Genomic DNA, 20,117 nt, shown 5'->3' on the forward strand with positions numbered 1-20,117 from the left:
AATAGGCTAAAAAACGCTGTGTGCGTCAAATAACAGGTTGAAAATATGCGACCCAACGTGCTAAACAAGCCAACGTGCCAGCCGGTTTACTAACTGGGTCGTGCCTGGGTCTGGGGCGCAGCACGTGGGCCGGCCCGGCCCGGCCCGTATAGTAATCGTGCTCTAGCGGGCCGTGCCGGGCCAGGCACGATTACGATGGGCCGGGCCGGCCCGTTTGGCCAGGTATGAGGGCCATGGCCGCGGGCGGCGCGTCGCCATCTGGGTCGCGGGAGCAACCCATCCTCCTCTCAGTTCGGCTGGATCTCGTTATCTCTTTCTCTTCTCGCCTCTGTTGTCCCTCCTACCGAAACCACTTCCCGCCATGCCGCCGCCGCCGCCGCAGCGTCCAGTCCCCTCCCCCGCTGGGCGGGCTAACCTATTTTCCTGTCCTCCCCCTCCCCCTCCTAACCGCCACAATCCCAAGAACCGCGCCGTCCCTCTACTTCCCCTCCCACCTCGCCGCCGCCACCCCGAGAACCATCACGAGCAATCTTTCCAAGAACAAGCGGCAACGCCGGCTCCAAGAACCACCCACACCAACCCCGCCTTCCGCGCACCCCACCTGCGTACCTCCTACCGAAAACCCGTGCCCCCAGTCGCAGCCACAGGCAAAGGCGAGACCCTCCTCACAACCGACCCCACTGACGCCGCCGCCGGGCGCTCTGTCGTCGTAGGCCCTTCCGGTGTCACATTCCGTCTCCCCGGTGCTCCGTTCGACTTCCAGTTCAGCTACTCCGAGGCGCCCCGCGCCGCGCCGCTGGCCATCCGGGAACCCCCATTCCTGCCTTTCGCCCCGCCGACCATGCCGCGGCCGTGGACCGGAAAGGCACCTCTGCTGACCAAGGAAGAGAAGGCCCGGCGAAGAGGCGTGCGGCTGCACACGCCGCTTGGCCAGGAGCCGCCACGAACGGTGAGTCCGCACGGGATCATGATGGAGGTGAGGGGGAGGAGGCAGCTGGACTTCGCCAGGGTGAGCCCCGGCGACGGAAGGAGCCGGGAGGAGGTTCTAGGGGAGCCACTCACCTCAGCCGAGGTGCGTGAGCTCGTCAAGCCTCATATGTCGCATAACCGGCAACTCAACATTGGTAAGCACAGTAACTATTATAGTTCTCAAGAACAACAAGACAAGAAGATATTTGCCGTTGCCATTTGTTCTGACTTCAGATTGAAGTGAGATATGTGGTGTCGAAAGGAGAAATATATGTGCATGATAGGTTCTCATCTCATGCATCTATACTTGCAAATGCATGTTTTGTCCGATGTATAACCATGAATCCAAGAAGTATGATATTGCTACCAGGTATTAAATTGGTGAACTTAGCTCAATTTTAATAACATTAAAAACAATAATACAGTAGTTTTTTTCCCACAACTATACATCATTGGATTGAAGAAAATAACACTACATCGTATTGAGTGGTAGGATCAGCAATCATAGCGTCAGGACTAAACAACAAGAAATAGGTTTGTGCAATTTCTTACAATTTGAAAGCAGGGGTTGTAAATCTACTATCGTGTAGTTAAGGGATTAAATGTGCAATGAAGGCATAATTTTCATATATGCAACATAACTGGTTGAGTCGTTAGATTAGATTGGATACCCCAAATTATTTGTGTCGAACCCTAACTCACTTGTGAACTGATATAGATATAGCAATACTCCTTGTTGGTTTTAATTTTATGAAATTAGAAGGATCTGATACAATGGCCCCAAATACTGCAAAAAAAAGGCACCTTTGCATTTCTATCAATGGCCACATTCAAAAGAAACTCGAATGTCGACCCGGCGAGATGCTACCAGGGCGCCCCAGCGCTCGAAGATTGGCTGGCCATCCCACCCCAGGGACGGAGGGGCCGACTGGTTGACCTTGGTGCTCGGGACGGGTGGTGCCCGGGGAGTGCACTTGGGAGGCATGAAATTGCCCCTGCCCCCTGGCTCCAGCACGCCAAGTGGCCAACACTTTTTGGGCTGGCATGACGTCGGGTCGGCCCATTTTAACGGGTCCAGGGGACCCTCCTGGGACACTGACAGTTCCCTGACTACTCCTGTGGCATGTGTGGTGCTCACAGAATTGAATCTTGAGACCACCTGTTTTTGCAATGTCCATTTGCTACAGCCTGCTGGACTTACCTCTGCCCCTCTTGGACAATCCAGCAGATGCCTATCCAGCAATGCAGCTCTGAGACACGACCTCCATTTGCCTTTCTCCATGGATATCATCATTTTAGCCTCCTGGGCAATCTGGACTACAAGGGATGATATAATCTTGAAAGGAATCCTCCCAAGCCTGTACAGATGCAGGAGCAGACTTAAAAAGGACATTCACTTCGCCATTCACAGAGCAAAGCGAAATACTTACTCAGACCTACAGGCATGGGTGGATGCATTCATTTAACATCTCTTTTTTAAATCTCTTTTTTGTACAATTAGGGGGATTCCTTCCTTTTATTGGGAGCCTTGACGCAGTGGTAAAGCTGCTGCCTTGTGACCATGAGGTCACGGGTTCAAGTCCTGGAAACAGCCTCTTACAGAAATGTAGGGAAAGGCTGCGTACAATAGACCCAAAGTGGTCGGACCCTTCCCCAGACCCTGCGCAAGCGGGAGCTACATGCACTGGGGCTGCCCTTTTAGGGGGATTCCTTTTATTAGCCAGCAGGGGGCCTTTTTTTAGCTATTTTCTTGCTTTTCCTTCTTTTTTATCCCTTTTGTACAGCATTAGAACAGAACATTATAAATGTACACAGTAGGAAGGCCTACTGTTTGCTCTCAAAACTCTGAAAATTGGCAATTAAGGAATTGCCTCTCATTTCACTGACATTTGGATCCTTGGACGCACGTGAAATAACATTTTCTAATATGCCACTCTTTACAGTGGTATATATATATATATATATATATATATATAAGAATCCTTAATGTTTTTCTTGTTATTGTTGCTTGCACTTTTTTGAGCTAAAGTTTGCGTCCTGATGCATTGGTAGAAAAGAAGGTTAGTACAAGCCCAAGAAGGGCAACACCGGAGAATACAATGCCACACCCCTAAGGGCTAGGATCAAGAGGCAGCTGATCGGAAGAATCACGATGTTACTCAGATTAGAATTTTGGCAACAAATTGGATAAGATGCCTAAGAATACTCCACATGGAAGGCAAACCTTGAGATGGAGCTACATAGTCAAAATTTGCTTTCTAAAGTATTTGATAAGTTCCGTTTGAATTAAGGTAGGGGCAACATTAGGACATTTGGATCATAACTCAACTTGAAATTTTCCTTGATAAGCTTGTGCAGAATTAAGCTTTCTTATTGGAGTCTGGAGCTAATAATGCATTTTCTGATTAATTGGCTGTAGGAAGGGATGGGTTGACCCACAACATGTTGGAGATGATACATTGCCATTGGAGGCGCCAGGAGGTCTGCAAAGTGAGATGTCGAGGAGTACCGACTGTTGATATGGACAACCTTTGTTATCACCTTGAGGTATACTTTTTGTACAACTTTCCCATTCAGTTGTGATTATGTGCTTGTGTTGATGTCATTCTCTAAGGATCTATATAAATTGAACTATAATTTGTTGCGACATCTAAGAGAATCCAGCTGCCATTAGATGAACCTAGTTCAGTCCAGGAGTATCCAGAGTTAGTTCAGTCCAGGAGTATCCAGAGTTAGTTCAGTCCGGGATATCCAAACGGGCGCTTCGAGATAGGCCGTTGAGAGTCGAGAGAGAGCCGCAGCTTCCGGCCCGATCCCCTATCTTCTCCGACGGCTACGGCGGCCGGAGCAGATAAGGGAGAGGTGCTCGGTGTAGTTATGTGAATAAAGTATCTAGTTTTAGGTTGTGTTGTGCCCATGTGGTGTCTGGCGTTATGCCGATGTGGAGGATGCCGCCGCTGCGGGCGAGCAGCGGCTGGTGGCTATCGGTGGTGGTGATCCTGGCGGTGCTGGCTAGAGATCAACTGCTGCTATGGAACGCGACGCTGGCCTCTGCACCAATAAGCTCTACTGGTTCCATGCTATGGAGGTACTCTGCTCTGTCTCCAGTTTCCAAGGTCATCTTGGTGGTGGAATCGAAGCAGAGAGGAGATGGTGATCCTAATCGGGTTTGTGCTTATCTCTGGTGGCTGATTGGGACTGGCTACGGCGCCAGCCAAGGTGCTCGGCTGCCGGCTGGCCCCATCTCGCCGCCGCACGTGGTGGCCGAAGGGCGGCCCTCTTGTTTCTTCCTCCCTGCCAAGGAGCCTATAGGGAGGCAGCTCATCTTCTCCAAGGAGTCTATGTCGTGGTGCCATGGAAGCTCCGCCGTCCCAAGTGGTATTGTCCCCGGCGACGACGTGGCTGCACCCGTGAAGATGTCAGGGACCCAATTGCGTTGCTCATCTGGTTGTTGGGGTCCTCTTTTTAAAATGCAGGGACCAGTTTGCTATTTAGGATTAGTTCTGGGTCCTTTTGCATTCTGCTGTGTACCACTGTTTTAATATCAAATGCAGTTTTGGGGTCCTTCTGGACCCCTCTCTAGTTCAAAAAAAAAAAGTTAGTTCAGTCCAGGAGTATCCAGAGTGAGTAGGAGTCCTAGTAGAAGTTTGAGTCTAAAGTTGGTTGTGTTCAAGTCAGGTTGGGATAGCTCTATAAAGGAGCAGTTTTGTAATAGTCCCAGCTGTACTGTTCAGTGAACAGTAACCAACCTAAAAAGTCTATATAAGGACGTACCCCCCTTGTAAGCAAGGCATGCAATGAAATATGCAGTTCCTACCTATGCTTCTGTTCTACCCCTGCAATTCTCCAATCTTTCCTCATTACCCTTCTCCTGTACCACGACCCCTATACAGCAATGACCCTCGTGCACAGCTAGTATCCCACCAAGTAACTTCCGTAGCCAACGTCGGCCGCAACAAATTTATTCTGCACACAGGTTACAAGGGTAGGGCTGGCGCAGTGGTAGAGTCCCTCCACTTGTGGCCTGGAGGTCCTGTGTTTGAACCAGCCTCTTTGCAGAATTATTATTCAAGGGTAAGGCTGTCTAGAAATTCTCTTCCCTAGACCCCACCTTGTGTGGGAGCTTTCAGCACTGGGTACGCCCTTTAAGTTACGTGTTCGCGCTCCAAGGTCCAGGGAAACTTGTTTACTTGTTTGGTTTTAGACATTCGTGTTTCTTAGCAGCTAGTAGCAGTGTAATAAGAGCTCAATTGTCATATATGCATTCTAACTTATTATGCTGCTCGCTCAGATAGGTTAACTATATAATATCTGTATTTCCAGGAGAAATCAGGTGGAAAGGTCATTAAACGAGTAGGTGGAGTTGTTTTCTTGTACCGTGGACGAAATTACAACCCACACACCCGTCCTCGTTATCCATTAATGCTTTGGAAGCCAGCCACTCCTGTTTATCCAAAACTCATCCAGCAAGCTCCTGAAGGACTTACAGTGGAAGAAGCAGCTGAAATGAGAAGGAGAGGACAGATTCTACTGCCAATTTTAAAGTTAGGTATGATTTGTTGTGTTGGGTTGAAGATTCGAATTTTACACCATCGTTCAGGGTTTCTTCGACAGTTGAACTGAGGTCAATCCTGGAACCTGCCTGGTTGTGAAACCAACCAAAACTGGCCAGCTCTTCTTTAGTTTGCTCTTCTTTCTTCTTCTGTGTTTTCAACTTTACATGTTTCCAGCATATTAAATAAACATTAGTCCACATATTTCTCTTCAAATAGTACAAAATATGGATCAGTCCGGTCATACACAGAAAGGGGTACATGACTGGTTCTGGGTAAGTGTCAGTTTACTGCTGGAACCTTACCAACCATTTAATACATTACCTTTTAAGTTAAATCCCGTTGACCAGGGCTAATTGTTAAGGGAGTTCTGTTAGTCCATGATTCTGCCAGCCCACTTTAGAGAGGCCTCTTGCAAAAATGTGTTGAACCAGTATGGGCCCTAGCCCATCTTGATATGTCTTTTGGGCCCAAGCCCATGAGTGGATCTGACCTAGAAGAGGTGCCCCTCCTCCTCTGTTCTGTGCAAGCCGCCACACACACACACACCAGAGACTCACGCTGTCTGGAGGTACTCTCTCTCCCGAGTCAACACGGTATCAGAGGCCAGCGACGGCGGGGCCTGAGGAGATGGTGGCGACGTCCGGCGAGGTGGCGGCGGATCTGGGCGACGTCCGGCGTGCTGGAGAGGACCGGCGGGGCTGCAGGCGGAGGCTGCCTGTGAGGAGTGCGTGGGCTGCTGCCGGCGGCTGCTGCAGGCGCGCGCGTGCAAGGCACAGCAGGGCTGCTGCTGACGGAGGAGGGCCGGCTGCTGGGCGTGCTGCTGCTGTTAAATTTGCTGGGGTTTCCTGCTGCAGCTGCTGTTTGCTGTTGGTCTAGGCTGAACGGCTGCTGCTGCTGCTAGTGCTTGTTGGTCTGTGAGCTGAGGGGGAGAAAGTAGGAACTGTTGGTGTCGTGCAGCTGCTTGTCAGGGGAGATACGAGCTGTGGTGTTGTTCTGTTGCGTTTGCTCTGGTGCTTGCTTGTGACTGCTGTTTGGGGAGTCTCTGCTGCTGCTGCTACTCCCCACCAAAGATGGCTGAACCAAATGCTCTTGCTGATGCTTTTGAGAAGCTCGCTAAGATCCTCGCAGAGTCCAACTCCAACTCTGGGGTCATCGTTCCTCGACAGGAAGTGGCTCAGAAGCTCGAAATGTCTCCTCTGGACATGAAGCTAGAGGGGGCCACAAATTATTTGAGCTGGTCCAGGAGGGCTTTGTGGGCTGTTGAGCAGAAGGAGCTTGATGGATATTTGTTGGGCACCATTGCAGAACCAGGAGACAAGAGTAGTGCAGAGGGAAAAAGGTGGAAGGTTATAAACTCTGTACTCATGGTGTGGTTGTTGAACTCTGTCGTGCACTCCATTGGACGCTCTGTGGAGGGGCTATCCACACCTACTGAGATATGGAAGATTCTATCCATCCAGTACTCTGGCAAGGGCAATGTCATGCTCATTGCTCAAATTGAGGACAAAATTAGGTTGTTGCGCCAAGAGGATGTCATGTCAGTGATGGCATACGTGGCACAACTGCAGGCTCTGTGGGCAGACCAGGATAACTGTGATCCTCTGGAACTCTATGATGCAGCTTCAATCGAGTCAGGGCACAAGTGGATGGCATGCAGGCGTGTGCTGAAACTTTTGGCTGGCCTCAAAGGTTGCTTTGATGGTAGGAAGGCTTCCCTGCTGCACCAACCTAGTCTACCTACCATTGCTGAGGCTATTGCAGCAATGACTCAAGAGGAGGTGCGCCTATCTCTTGAGCATGCAGACGTGAAGGTTGTGCCGACTTCGACATTTGCAGTCACTGAGCGCATGGAGAGGGGAGATCCCACCAAATGTCATGTTTGTGGGGAGGTAGGTCACTGGAAGAGAGAATGTCCAACTCGTGGCAGAGGCAGGGGATATAACAGAGGGGGAACAGGCAGAGGCAGAAGTGCTAGAGGCAGAGGTGGATACTCAGAGACCTCATGGGGTCAGGCTTCTAGGGGCAGAGGCGGCTACTCAGGACACTCAGGGGGTCAGAGGGCTCACATGGCCGTTGCAGGAGACACTGGAATGTCCAAAGGCAAAGATGTAGATGATGTTGTCTATGGAGACTTTGCTCACTGGGCCTCCACTGATGAAGGTAATTCGGAAAGAGCTTCTCTTGCTACTAATGAGAGTGCTCCAGAGTGGGTTCTTGACTCTGGAGCATCTAGGCATGTTGCTAGTAACTCCTGCGTGTTCAAGTCTTACAATAAGCATCCCCCCTCTCACACGGGCACTATACAAACGGCCGATGGCACAAAACAGCCAGTCATAGGGGTTGGTAAGTGTACCCTGACCATTTCCCTATCGTCAGTTTTACATGTGCCAGCCATCCCTGTCAATTTGGTCTCTTTCAGTGCACTCATTGATGAAATAGACTGTCGTGTGATCCTTGACAAATTTGGTGTCATGGAGAAGCAAGAAACATACTGTTGTGTCTAGATCAACAACAGAAGCTGAGTATAGAGCATTATCTCAAGGGTTGTGTGATATGCTCTGGGTGAAGCACCTACTGTGCGAGTTGAAACTTCTGAGGAAGGGCCCCTTGAGGGTGTGGTGTGACAATCAGTCAGCTATAGCCATTGCTAATAACCCAGTTCAACATGATAGGACGAAGCATGTGGAAATTGACCGCTTCTTCATTAAAGAGAAATTTGATGCTGGGATCATCAGCCTTACACATGTCAGCTCTGGGAAGCAATTTGCAGACTGCTTGACAAAGGGACTGGGAACAAAGGACTGTAACTTGGCGTGTGACAAGATGGGGATGATAGATATCTACCACCCATCTTGAGGGGGAGTGTTGAACCAGTATGGGCCCTAGCCCATCTTGATATGTCTTTTGGGCCTAAGCCCATGAGTGGATCTGACCTAGAAGAGGTGCCCCTCCTCCTCTGTCCTGTGCAAGCTGCCACACACACACACACCAGAGACTCACGCAGAGAACAAGAAGAGGGAGCTCGAGCTGTCTGAAGGTACTCTCTCTCCCGAGTCAACAAAGTGTTATTATTGGCCTTCTAGATTTAAAAGAAGAAAACCACCCTCCCTCCCCGGCCGAGTCCCTTAGGAAAGTGGCGATAAAAGCATTGCAACATGCCATTTTTGAAAAATCGACTTCTGGGAATGTTAAAGCTGCTCTTCTCGGCGAAGAGAATATAAAGTATTTCCACCTTGTTATAGATGCAAATTGTCTATTGCATAGCCCAAATGGCACATATATATTAGACATGACTTGGGGCACAAGGAAGGAAACATAGTCTTGAGAGTGTCGTCGTAGCATGAAGCATGAAGGGTCTTCAAAACTTGTCAAGCCAAGCCACGGGAGATAACAAAAAGACACCACATCAGAAGAAGATACAATATAAGTATCAAGAGAAGATGGGTTGTCATAAGAGGATATCACATCAAGAGAATGAAGCATTGCGCACAAAATCATAGCCCAAGAAAACCGGCGGCAAGAGAATGGGTGTAGATCGACAATGCAAAAAGATGCCACGGAAATCCTGTAGAAGCAGCAACAAGTAGAGAAGGCACAGCAGCATGTAGCAAGCAGCAACCATGAACACAGCTAAAAAGAGCAGCCATATAGCAGCAGGCCATGGGAAGCCAGCAACGGGCGACTGGAGAAGGCTGGCAGGAGGCTGCAGCGGGGCCATGAGGGCTGCAGGGGGAGCAACACGCACACTGCTAGAGCTGCACGGGCGGGCCTGTACGTGGAGCAGAGCTTGGAGGCCAGTCTGGTCGAGAACATACGAAGCAACGGCGGACCATCAACAAAAGGGGGAATCTACCTGAGAGGAGCAGATCGACGGAATCTGACCGGGAGACTGAACAAAAAATCGATCGGAGAGGAGGACGAGTTGTGGTGTCCGAAGCAAACCTAAACCTAGGCTCTGATACCATGTTATAGATGCAACTTCTCTATTGCATAGCCCATGTTATAGACCTAACAAATATTGGCTTTCTATCGCAAATGTTGGAGCCAAATCAAACATATCATCACCCCCTTCTTCCACGAGTTTGCTAATGGCTATGCTGACACGGAACGTTTTAACCGCTCTCTGGTCGTTCTTCTTCAATCTCTGAAGCCCGCTGTTCTGCTGATGCGTTCAGGCTAATCTGGCTTCAAAACTGCCACATTAAAGTGGTCACCAGAGTTCTCACGAACTGGGTGAAAGCATTCATCGCCTTACTCATCCATGCAGACCAAACAGGCTTCATTTCGGGCAGGTCCATCGCCGAAAACTTCATCTATGCAGCAGACACCGTTAGCTGGTGTCATCGGCGTAAGGCTGAAACTATGGCCATGAAGCTCGATTTCAGGAAAGCCTTTGATTCCATTTCCTGGTCTTCCTTGCTCCTTCTAAACCATCGGGGTTATCCTACTAGCTTCTGCTCCTGGATTGAAAATCTGCTTACCATCGGGAAAACTGGCATCCTCCTAAACGGCGTACCAGAGGACTGCATCAACTGCAAGAATGGTCTCCGCCAATGGGACCCTTCCCCCGCCCTACCTATTCATCATCGTGGCTGACATTCTCCAGCAGCTCATTCTCAAAGCCCACGCTAGCAACCTTGGTCACCTGCAACACCCGATCTACCCAGATCTTCCTCCTACCATTCTTTTGATACGCAGACAACACACATGTTATAGCCAGGGCCTCAACTGAGGCTGCCTCTCACCTAAAGTCAATCCTAGACGACTTCTCTCTCGCTACTGGCCTCACTATCAATGTCACCAAAACAACATCCATCCTCATCCATGTAAATGATGCCACTGCCGCCTCTACCGCTGTGATCGTCGGATGTACCACCTCATCCTTTCCCAAACCTACCTAGGGCTTTTTTTCCTGAAAAGGAGGAAGACCCCCGGCCTCTACATCAGAATGATGCATGCGGCCACTTTATTAAAAGCCAAACAAACCAAGGTCCACAGTATAGTACAACTCACAAAAGGAGCACAAAAAGCAAAGAAAATAAACAAAGCCAAACCGGCTATGAACAGGGCAAGCGATTAAACATCTATCCTATTATTGGACCGCCATCCAAACCGGTTGTAGATAGCCCATGCTACCGTCTCCCATCGGTTGCACCCAGTAGCCAAAAGCTCCATGCAGTCCGTATGAGTGAGGAACGACCACATACTGATCCAAGCGGAAGCTCTGTAGATAACCTGCAAGAAATTCATAAGATTCTGTCTGTTAAAGATCATATCATTCGTGCAATTCCTATCCGAATATGTCCCGCAGTATAGTGCGCATATTCCTATCCGAATACGTCCCGCAATAATTGGTTCCATTCCAGTAAGCCACGTGCCAAATAACATGTTGATGCTAACTGGAGGGCTGATGTTAAAGGCTATATGAATCGTACGCCAAAGAAGCTTATCGAGAGGGCAATCGATGAAGAAGTTTTGTATTGTTTCATCATTATCACAAAAACAACAACGTGAACTGCCTACCCAACTACGCTTAAGCAGATTATCTTTGGTGAGTATCATTCGCTTGTGAACGAACCACATGAAGATCTTGATTCTCAACGGAACTTTAATTTTCCAAATATGAGTTGATCTTGAGATTGGGCCAGAATCAATTAGATCCAAGTACATAGATTTTACCGTGAAAACACCGTTCCTAGTTAACTTCCAATGGAACGAGTCAGGCTGATCAGAAAGTTGAACATCCATCAACCTTCGCACAAGATGCAACCATGAGCTCCCCCACTCCCCCACTAGAGACCTCCTGAACTGGATGTTCAAGGGGGACGATTGTAATACTGTAGCAATGTAAACCTCCTTACGCTGTACAATATTATACAGAGTGGGATATTGCAAGGCCACTCCCCTAACCATGTATCTTCCTAAAATCTGGTTGTTGTACCATTTCCAAGAACAAATTTCGCTCTGCGAAAAAAGTATCCTTGGTCCACATTAGCCCCTTCCAAAACGCCGAGTCATTAGGTCTTACGGTAACCTGGGACAAAGACTTTGATTGCAGGTATTTGTTACGTAGGATCTGTGCCCACATATTGTCAGTCTCAACCGATAACCTAAAAAGCCATTTGCTTAACAAGCATTTGTTTTTGATCTCCAGGTTCTCAATCCCAAGCCCCCCTTGGTCTTTGGGTCTGCAAATAATATCCCACCTGGTCAATCTGTATTTCGTCTTTACTTCATCACATTGACAGAAAAAAGGAGATCGATAGAAATCTAACCTTTTCTGCACCCCTATAGGTACTTCAAAGAAAGATAATAGGAACATCGGCATACTAGGTAGTACTGCATCTATTAACACAAGCCGACCTCCATAAGACATAAGCTTGCCCTTCAAGCAGCTTAGCTTTTTTTTTTCAAACCGATCCTCAATACATTTCCATTCTTTATTTGATAGTTTGCGCTAATGAATTGGGATTCCAAGGTAACTGAAAGGCAAGGATCCCGTTTCACAACCGAACAATTGTCTATACGCATCTTGTTCCTCTTTGGCTCTTCCAAAGCAAAACAATTCGCTCTTGTTAAAATTAATCCTTAACCCCGACAATTGTTCGAAAACGCAAAGTACTAAATTCATATTTCTAGCCTTTGCGAGATCATGTTCCATGAATATTAGTGTATTGTAGTATGGAACACCCCCCCCCCCCCTCTCCATCAACAAGATGAGGGACTAGTCCTCCTACTTGGCCCTACCGATAAGAGTCGGCAACATATCTGCCACTATGTTGAGCAAAATAGGGGATATGTCTCCATGGTATGAAAGCCGTCTAACTCGGTTGTACCACGGAATGGGCAATCAGTGTCAATCTATTCGTGCCGACTTTCGTGAAAATTGTGCCTGAACTGCTCAATACATACTGCCTCTTCCTTCTTTGGTAACAGTGTTATTGTTCCAAAGTTAAGGTGGAAAAGCTGCAGGTGGCCATTGAAGAATTCATGGAACATCAGCATGAGGTCACCCTTTATGATATGCCAGCATTTCTTGTAGAATTCTGCTGGGAATCCATCCGGTCCAGGTGCCTTATTCTGCTTCATCCGTGTTACTGCCTCGAACACCTCTTTTTCTGTAAACGGCGCAGACAAAATCTCATTTTCATCTCTCCTTAGCTGAGGAATATCCCCAACTGCGAGCTCGTCGAGGGACACAAAACTGTCCTCAGGTGGCCCGAAAAGTTGTTTATAATAATTTGAAATATACAGCTTGAGGTTCTCATGCCCCACCACCGTACCTTCATCCTGTTCGATCTGTATGATTTTCTTTTTTCTATGTTTGCCATTCGCAATCACATGGAAGAACTGAGTATTGTCATCCCCTTGGACAACTTTCAGAACCTTAGCCCTCAGCGCCCATTTCATTTCTTCTTCTCTAAGAAGAACACGAAGTTCTGCTCAGCCTTAGTTTTAGCGGCCTGTTCAGTCGCGTGTAGCATGTTAGATTCCGCTTTCAAATCTAAAGTTTCCATCATACGGATAAGTCTATCTTTTTCTTGTTTATAAATCCCGCTTTCATTTCTGGCCCAACCCCTCAAAAATTGTCGCAAGTGCCTAAATTTTATTTTGCCACCTTTTGACACTCGAACGCCCACCAAAGTCCTTAGCCCATTCCCTTGCAACCATATTGAAGAATCCCTTTCTCAAACCAACTTAGTTCAAAAGAGAAGGTGTTCTTGTTGCCCATATGGGCCGCTTCTCCTGAATCGACCAGCAAAGGGGTATGATCAGAGATAGCCCTTTGTAACACCTGCACCGTTACAAGAGGAAACTTTTGTTCCCAATCAACACTAGTGAGAACCCTGTCCAACTTTTCATATGTGGGATTCAGCAACGAGTTCGCCCAAGTGAACTGTCTACCGGAGAGGTCGATCTCCCTTGGATTGAGGCTCTCAATGATCGTATTAAACATAAATGACCATCTTCCATCGAAGTTGTCATTATTCTTTTCTTCTCTTCTCCTTATAATATTAAAATCTCCTCCCACTAGGATTGGTAACCTTTCGTCCCTACAGCTTCTCACAAGATCAGCGGGGAAATCTGATTTGAACTCAGGTCGAGCTGCTCCATAAACAGCCACCAAAGCCCAGCTAAACCCATCGAGTTTTGACCTAACACGAAACTTAACGGCATAATCTCCATGGACGACGTTCATCACCTCTAACGTTTCACACTTGACCCCAAGTAAAATCCCTCCGGATCATCCCCTTGGAGGGAGACAGTGCCAGTCAAAATCTATACCACCAGATAAGGTACCAAGGAATTGTGAAGCGAAGTTGTCTCTACCTGTTTCTAGTAGGGCAATAAAGTCTAGTTTGTGCTCTAGTGATGCTTCCGCAAGGAACCTTTTTTTCAGCCAAGTCTGCTAGACCTCTGCTATTCCAAAAGAGTCCTTTCATTTGTCATCATGGAATTTTTTGTTGAATTTGATTCTCGCACTTCTACGAACTGCCGATACAGGATAAACCTTCCTCTTCCAGGATCGTTTTGGTTTATCGTGCACCTCCTCCACGTCCATATGACCGGGAGCAGTCAATGTCGTGCCTAGGCTTGCCCCTTCCCACCCACAAACTCCCGCCCTCTGCCTTCCAGCCTATCATCACCAATTGTTTCAGATACCTCACCGTCCAGCGTGCTAAACTCCTCTCAAGAGGAGGACGACTCATTCTAATCTGCTATGTTCTTGACTCCCTACCAACTTATTTCATATCAGTCTTCCAGCTTCCCAAGAAAGTTATCGAAGCTACCGATGCAATCCGTCGAGCCTTTTTCTGTACTGCTGAAGAAATGTGTACTGGTGCGAAGTGTCTTAAATTTTTGGAAAAATGTTTGTAAACCAAAAAAGTTCGGTGGTCTAGGCATCAAAGATTTGCATATCCAAAATAATTTCTTGCTCTTCAAATTTGCCTACAAATGCCTCACCTCCACCTCCCCTTTACCTTGAATTACTTGGTACCTATGAAACCACAACAACAGACTCACCCACTACAACCAACCTTCCTTCCTCTCAAGCATTATCAAGATCCATCTAAATACACTACTTCAGATTTCCTTGTCCTAACAAATAATTGCATGTCAACCTTCTTCTGGCAAGACCGTTGGCTCACCCAGCAACCTCTAGCTTCAACCTTCCCAAGCCTCTATTCCCACTCCACCAATGCCCATATACTTGTATCCAAATCATGCATGAAGAATTACTATCGAACCTCCTGAACCGGCTGACCAACGCTGCCACGGCAGAGTTTCTTGATTGGCCTCAGTGATTGCTCGTGCATGCTTTAGGGTTCTCCTCCAAGGCTGCCTACGCCCTATTGAAGGGAAGATCAAGAGTGTGACCACGCCAATTTAATTTGGCGCAGCAGGAGCCCGAATAAGCTCAAAATCTTCAGTTGGCTACTCTTCAGAGGGTGCTTGAACACGCGTGCTAATCTCTTCCGCAAGTATATCTCCTCCAACGCTGGCTGCCCTATATGCTCACTCATCGGAGGACATGGATCACCTTTTCCTCTGCTGCCCAAAAGTTAACCGGGTCTGACTCCTCCTGCTCGGTTCCAACACTTGTGTGGCTGCCGTCATTCCCGATCACCTGGGTAGCTGCATTTGGGCACTCTCCATTCTTTGGAAATCTGGGACTACTCAAGGAATGCCGCCATATTCAGGAATGAAAACACACTGCCTTTGTAACCGTTAGGAGCATTTGTAATGATTTTGATCTCGGGACTATTCAGATTAAATATCTGATAGATAGGGCAGCCTGTCTTGGGGCGAGTAGCTCTCCTCATGAGTTGCCGTGAGCCTATAATTCTTAGCCTTTGGGTACAAAACTTTGCATTTGTTTGCGAGGTTTTATGCTAAAGTATCAGACTATAGACATGTCGCTGTTCCCATGACACCTCTGTACTGCATGTTGATGGGAATTTGGTCTATATCTACAGAAGTTACTAGCTGTAAATTATGGCCTGTTGGTTCGCAGCTAAGGCGCTGTTCGGTTTCTAGCCACGCTCCACATTTTTCTGCCAAATTTGCCTAACCTTAGGTGCAAAAATTCTTGGCCACACTTTAGCTTGCCTAAGAAAATCTTGCCATACTTTTTGTGTGTCTGACATATGGGTCTTATTTTTCACAAAAAGAACGTTTTCAAAGCCGTGGCTAGAACCAAACACCCACCTAACTTGGTCAAATTTGCCCCTACACTGTATGTGTTATGCGTTTCTTATTGCATGCAGAAAAGTATATTTTCCGTCCCTCAACTTTACCGATAGTAGAAATGGTCCCTCAACTCCAAAACCAAATGCTAATTGGAACACCGCTTCATATCCGGGGTGAAAACTCTTGTCCTGGCCTTTATTGGACGGGTTGAGCAACGACCAATTTGCGTTGTTACCTTGTTGAAAATTGTTGTCCACTGCTGTTGTGCTGGTCTTCATTGGCTCATCTCAGCAATTATGGTGAAAATCATTCCAGTCAGACGTGACAGCGATGACGTGTATCCCTTCTTGAAGGCATTGTTGCAGAAGAAGTCTGACTTAGTCGTAGGTGTTAATTTCACACCTTGTAATGGTTCGGTCATGGCTGTGTGCATCCCGATGATGTAGACGCCGGGGTTTTTAACCTCCTTTTTGAAAGAAAAAAAACCTCGAAAACCAGAAAAACATATTCCATCAATTATTGAAACCAGATATTTTTCGTCCCTAGGGTTACTTTGGGTAGTTTCCTCGTTTTCGAGTTGAAGGACCATTTCTAAACTATGGGTAGAGTTGAGGGACAAAAAATATATTCATCTCTATTCCATATTGATCGGGGCATGTAGATATAAAAAAAAATGCATATTCATTTCTTAATTTTGCAGCAAAAAATGGAATATATATCAATCTTGTAAAGGATGTTCAAGATGCTTTTGAGGGAAATGATCTGGTGAAGATTGACTGCAAAGGTTTGGAACCAAGCGACTACAAAAAGATTGGGGCAAAACTGAGGGTATTCATTCCCACACAACTGTTATGTTTCCATGTCATCACCGCTGATGGAAGTATATTAACTTTATAGTTTATTGTACTCTCGACCGAAAATTCTGTGTTTCTATGTATGCAGGATCTTGTTCCTTGCGTCCTTTTGTCATTTGACAAGGAGCAGATATTAATCTACAGAGGCAAAGGATGGAAATCCAGATATTTGAAGCCTCTCACCCCCGTTCCAAAAGTTGAAAAGAATAATCTGGCAGTGTCATCTGTTGTGGATAGCTCAGGTGTGTACCTGTAATTCGCACTCACAATTATTTATCATACAGAAGGGAGCAATAAATTTTTGAACAGCTATGCTTACATCAATACAAGGCCATTTGGAAACAGTGCAATCACGGTCTTGTTGCTTTGACATGCTCATTTCTTATAGAATGTTGTAGCCTATTTTTATTTACTATTTTCATTTTGCGCCCCATTGCAAGTGATCCATTGGATGCCTATGTTTCGTACATTTTGTTTGTTCACTCTCAGGTATCCATGTGCTTTTTTTTTGAAAAGGAGGATAACTCCCGGCCTTTGCATCAGGATGATGCATGCAGCCATATATTATTAATAGAGCAAAATCCAGCAGCCGAACACCATCGACCCGGGAAAAAAGCGAAAAATAAACTCTGAGGCCATATACCTCGCGACAGTAACTCCCCCAGATAACCACTAACCCTATGATACAAGACACAACATACACGAAGAATACACAACTCCTAGGCTACGCCTTCAAGAAGGAATCGCCGCACGTGGGCCGATGATGGCGAGTTCACCACAAGGTTGAACTTCGGATTCTCATCCCCAAAGGAAAGCTTCAATCCACCACCTTCAGCAAGGACACGACGCAGGCGTGCGACGACATAGCCTGATTAGAGATCTTGTGTTTCCACCAGAGTGCATAAGCTCCCATACCGCTTGCCTCCCGCTACTGTCGCACCACCTTCGATCCAACAACAACAGACTAAACTTGACAACTCCGCCAGAGCCACCGTGCATCACCTTCCGATAGCAAGCATGACTTGACGTCTCCGTATAAGACGTCGTGCGTAGCATCCGCCGGTAGCACATCCACCGGTGGCTTCACCTGCCGACGACAGGCACCGCCCGACAACTCCGAGGGAGGCTCATGTGTCACCTGTCGAGCCGCATCGAACCCGGTTTGTTGATGGAAGGGACGTCCCATACAGCCACCAGCCTCAGAAGGACGTCACCATCTCGAGATCCGGACTCCGAGTTGCCCACACGACCCCAGAGTCCGCCGCCGTTGATGAAGAGGGGCCGCCGCCGTTGATGAAGAGGGGCCGCCGCCCCGATTGCGGGCGCTATAGGGAGCACCCATCGCCGCGCCAGCCGCTGTCGTCGCCTATACAACGGCAACCGCCGCCACGATCCCGCATCAAGCGCCGTCGACGCCGGAGGAAGCTCCGGCCGCCACGCGCATCCTGCGACGAGCCCGGACACGTGATTCCAAGATTCGCCGCCACCGGTGCCGCCACAAGGACCCACCTCCTGGCCCGCCTTCCCCGGCGGAAGGGACGCCGCCACCACCGTGGCCGGATCCGGGCCGGCCGTCGCCATCGCCAAGACCGGATCCGGGCTGGACGCCGCCACCGCCACCAGCCACGCCCAACCGATCTCCATGCCACGCGCATCTGAACTCCACTCGTGCCGCCAAGCACCACCGCCGCTGCGCCGCCGGGGATCGAGGGAGAGGCCGCCCCCCACGGATCTAGCCCCCTCGCCACAGATCCGGGAGAAGGAGGAACAACCCTCCGCCACCGCCGGCCAACGCACGGGCTTAGCCCGGCGCCAACCCCCGGCGGCGACAGAGGGGGAGGAGGGAGGTCGAGGAGGTCGCTGGCGGCTGGGCAGTCGCCTCTCGTGTCGCCCGCGTAGGGGGCGACACGAGAGGGTCGTGGGTCGTGGGCTGACATCCTGTAGCAGGTATCGATGTGCTGTATAAATAAAATCATGTCTAATGGCACTTGAATAAGACGGGTTTCTCAAGCCTTTTTTTTTTCAAAGACCTTTGCACTCTCTGTCTGGACATAACATGAAAACTTACATTTTTATGCAGGTGAATCCGCTGGTGCCAGCAACAATGTGACAATAAGAGAAGTATTGAGACCCAGAATGTTTAAACTGTGGAAGCGTGCAATAGAGTCATCCATAGCATTGTTGCTAGATGACGATGAAGCCAATGCACTTGCACCTGACACGCTTCTTATGAGGGTTGAGGAGTTCAGTATCACATCGCAGGCTGTGGAGCATTCATTCCCAGCTTTGCTCGTGGGCAATGGTAAGGAGGGCCCTGAAGCTCTAAATGAGCCTGGTGATGGAATCATTAGACCCCAAGAAAATCAGTTTGAGAAATCACTTTATGCCGGCAATGATGATCACTTTGAATACGACATGCTCGAGCGTCTGGAGTCATCAGCGCCACTGGGGTCATTACTGATCGACTCCGTCATAGAGCAGTTGAACAGCGAGTAACAGCGATAGATGCCGTCATTACTGGGAGTTCAGGCTAAATGGCTAATGAAGCTGTTGAAGCATTGGGTAATGATCAAAACACACCTGGACCGGCATGCTCGCATTGTATATCCATTTTCCCCGTTCTTCCAAACTCTAGGCTGGATGATTGCAAATGTGATGATTGTAGTCAGCAAAGACACCCTTTTTATGTAAAGGAGACTAGGAGAGCGAAACCATATCCATGATCAATATACCCTGTGAACAAATGCAAGACGTTTTAGGTCACCAAAGTAGTTTGGTGCTGCTTTTTCTGAAAATTTCCTATAATTCTGGATTTGCCATGAAAAGTTAGTCCGGTTTCAGAGACATCCAAATTTTCCTCATTCAGAAATTTGTACTTATTCCACATTTACCACATTTGTGGTTGACTGGGTGTTTATAGTTTTCTAGGCTTTCAACATCGACGCTTAAAAAAAAGATTTTTATCACTAGTTGTGTCCCACTACTCAGCTTTGCCACTAATAATTTGAACTGCTCAAAAATGCCATGCTATGTTAGGTGCATGCTAAAAAATGTCACTAGACACCATTATTGCCAGCTCAATACCCGTTTACCATGTTATAATAACCAAAAAATACCCTTGGAACAACATGTAACTCTCCCTCTATCTTGGTACGATAGTGTGGGTCTCACTCGATCCCCAACAACGTTCTTATTTTCATCTAAAAATATTTGATTGCTACTCCTAACAAGTGGGACCCACACTTGTCATTGTGAGTTAAAGAGAGTTGACATGTGAGTCTAGTGGTATTTTGGTCATATAACATGGACAATGGGTTTGACCTGATAGCATTTTTGAGCAACCATTTAGTGGAACGATGGTATTTTTTAGGTATCTAATGTCATTTTTTTTGAGCATTTCACGGAAGGATGATGTTTTTCGGCAGTTGTAACTATTGAATTCATGCACCAGCCAACTCATTCAAAAGTTGGTCTTGAACTTAAAAACCTTTTGGCTCGCATACTATATTGAATTCATGCTTCAGCCAACTCGTCCAAAAGTTCG

General features: G+C 47.7%; 1 protein-coding gene across 1 annotated transcript; it reads left to right on the top strand.

Annotated features, from left to right (window-relative positions):
- The first annotated feature begins 281 nt into the window (after positions 1-281).
- LOC125543895 (CRS2-associated factor 2, chloroplastic) lies at positions 282-19,419 on the top strand. Its single transcript, XM_048707392.1, has 6 exons — positions 282-1,124; positions 3,389-3,516; positions 5,293-5,518; positions 16,420-16,547; positions 16,662-16,815; positions 18,654-19,419. The coding sequence occupies exons 1-6, from the start codon at positions 362-364 to the stop codon at positions 19,067-19,069; spliced, it is 1,815 nt and encodes a 604-aa protein (XP_048563349.1). The 5' UTR covers positions 282-361; the 3' UTR covers positions 19,070-19,419.
- The last annotated feature ends 698 nt before the right edge of the window (positions 19,420-20,117 follow it).

This window comes from Triticum urartu, chromosome 3 (genome assembly GCF_003073215.2).
Source record: "Triticum urartu cultivar G1812 chromosome 3, Tu2.1, whole genome shotgun sequence".
Taxonomy (NCBI): domain Eukaryota; kingdom Viridiplantae; phylum Streptophyta; class Magnoliopsida; order Poales; family Poaceae; genus Triticum; species Triticum urartu.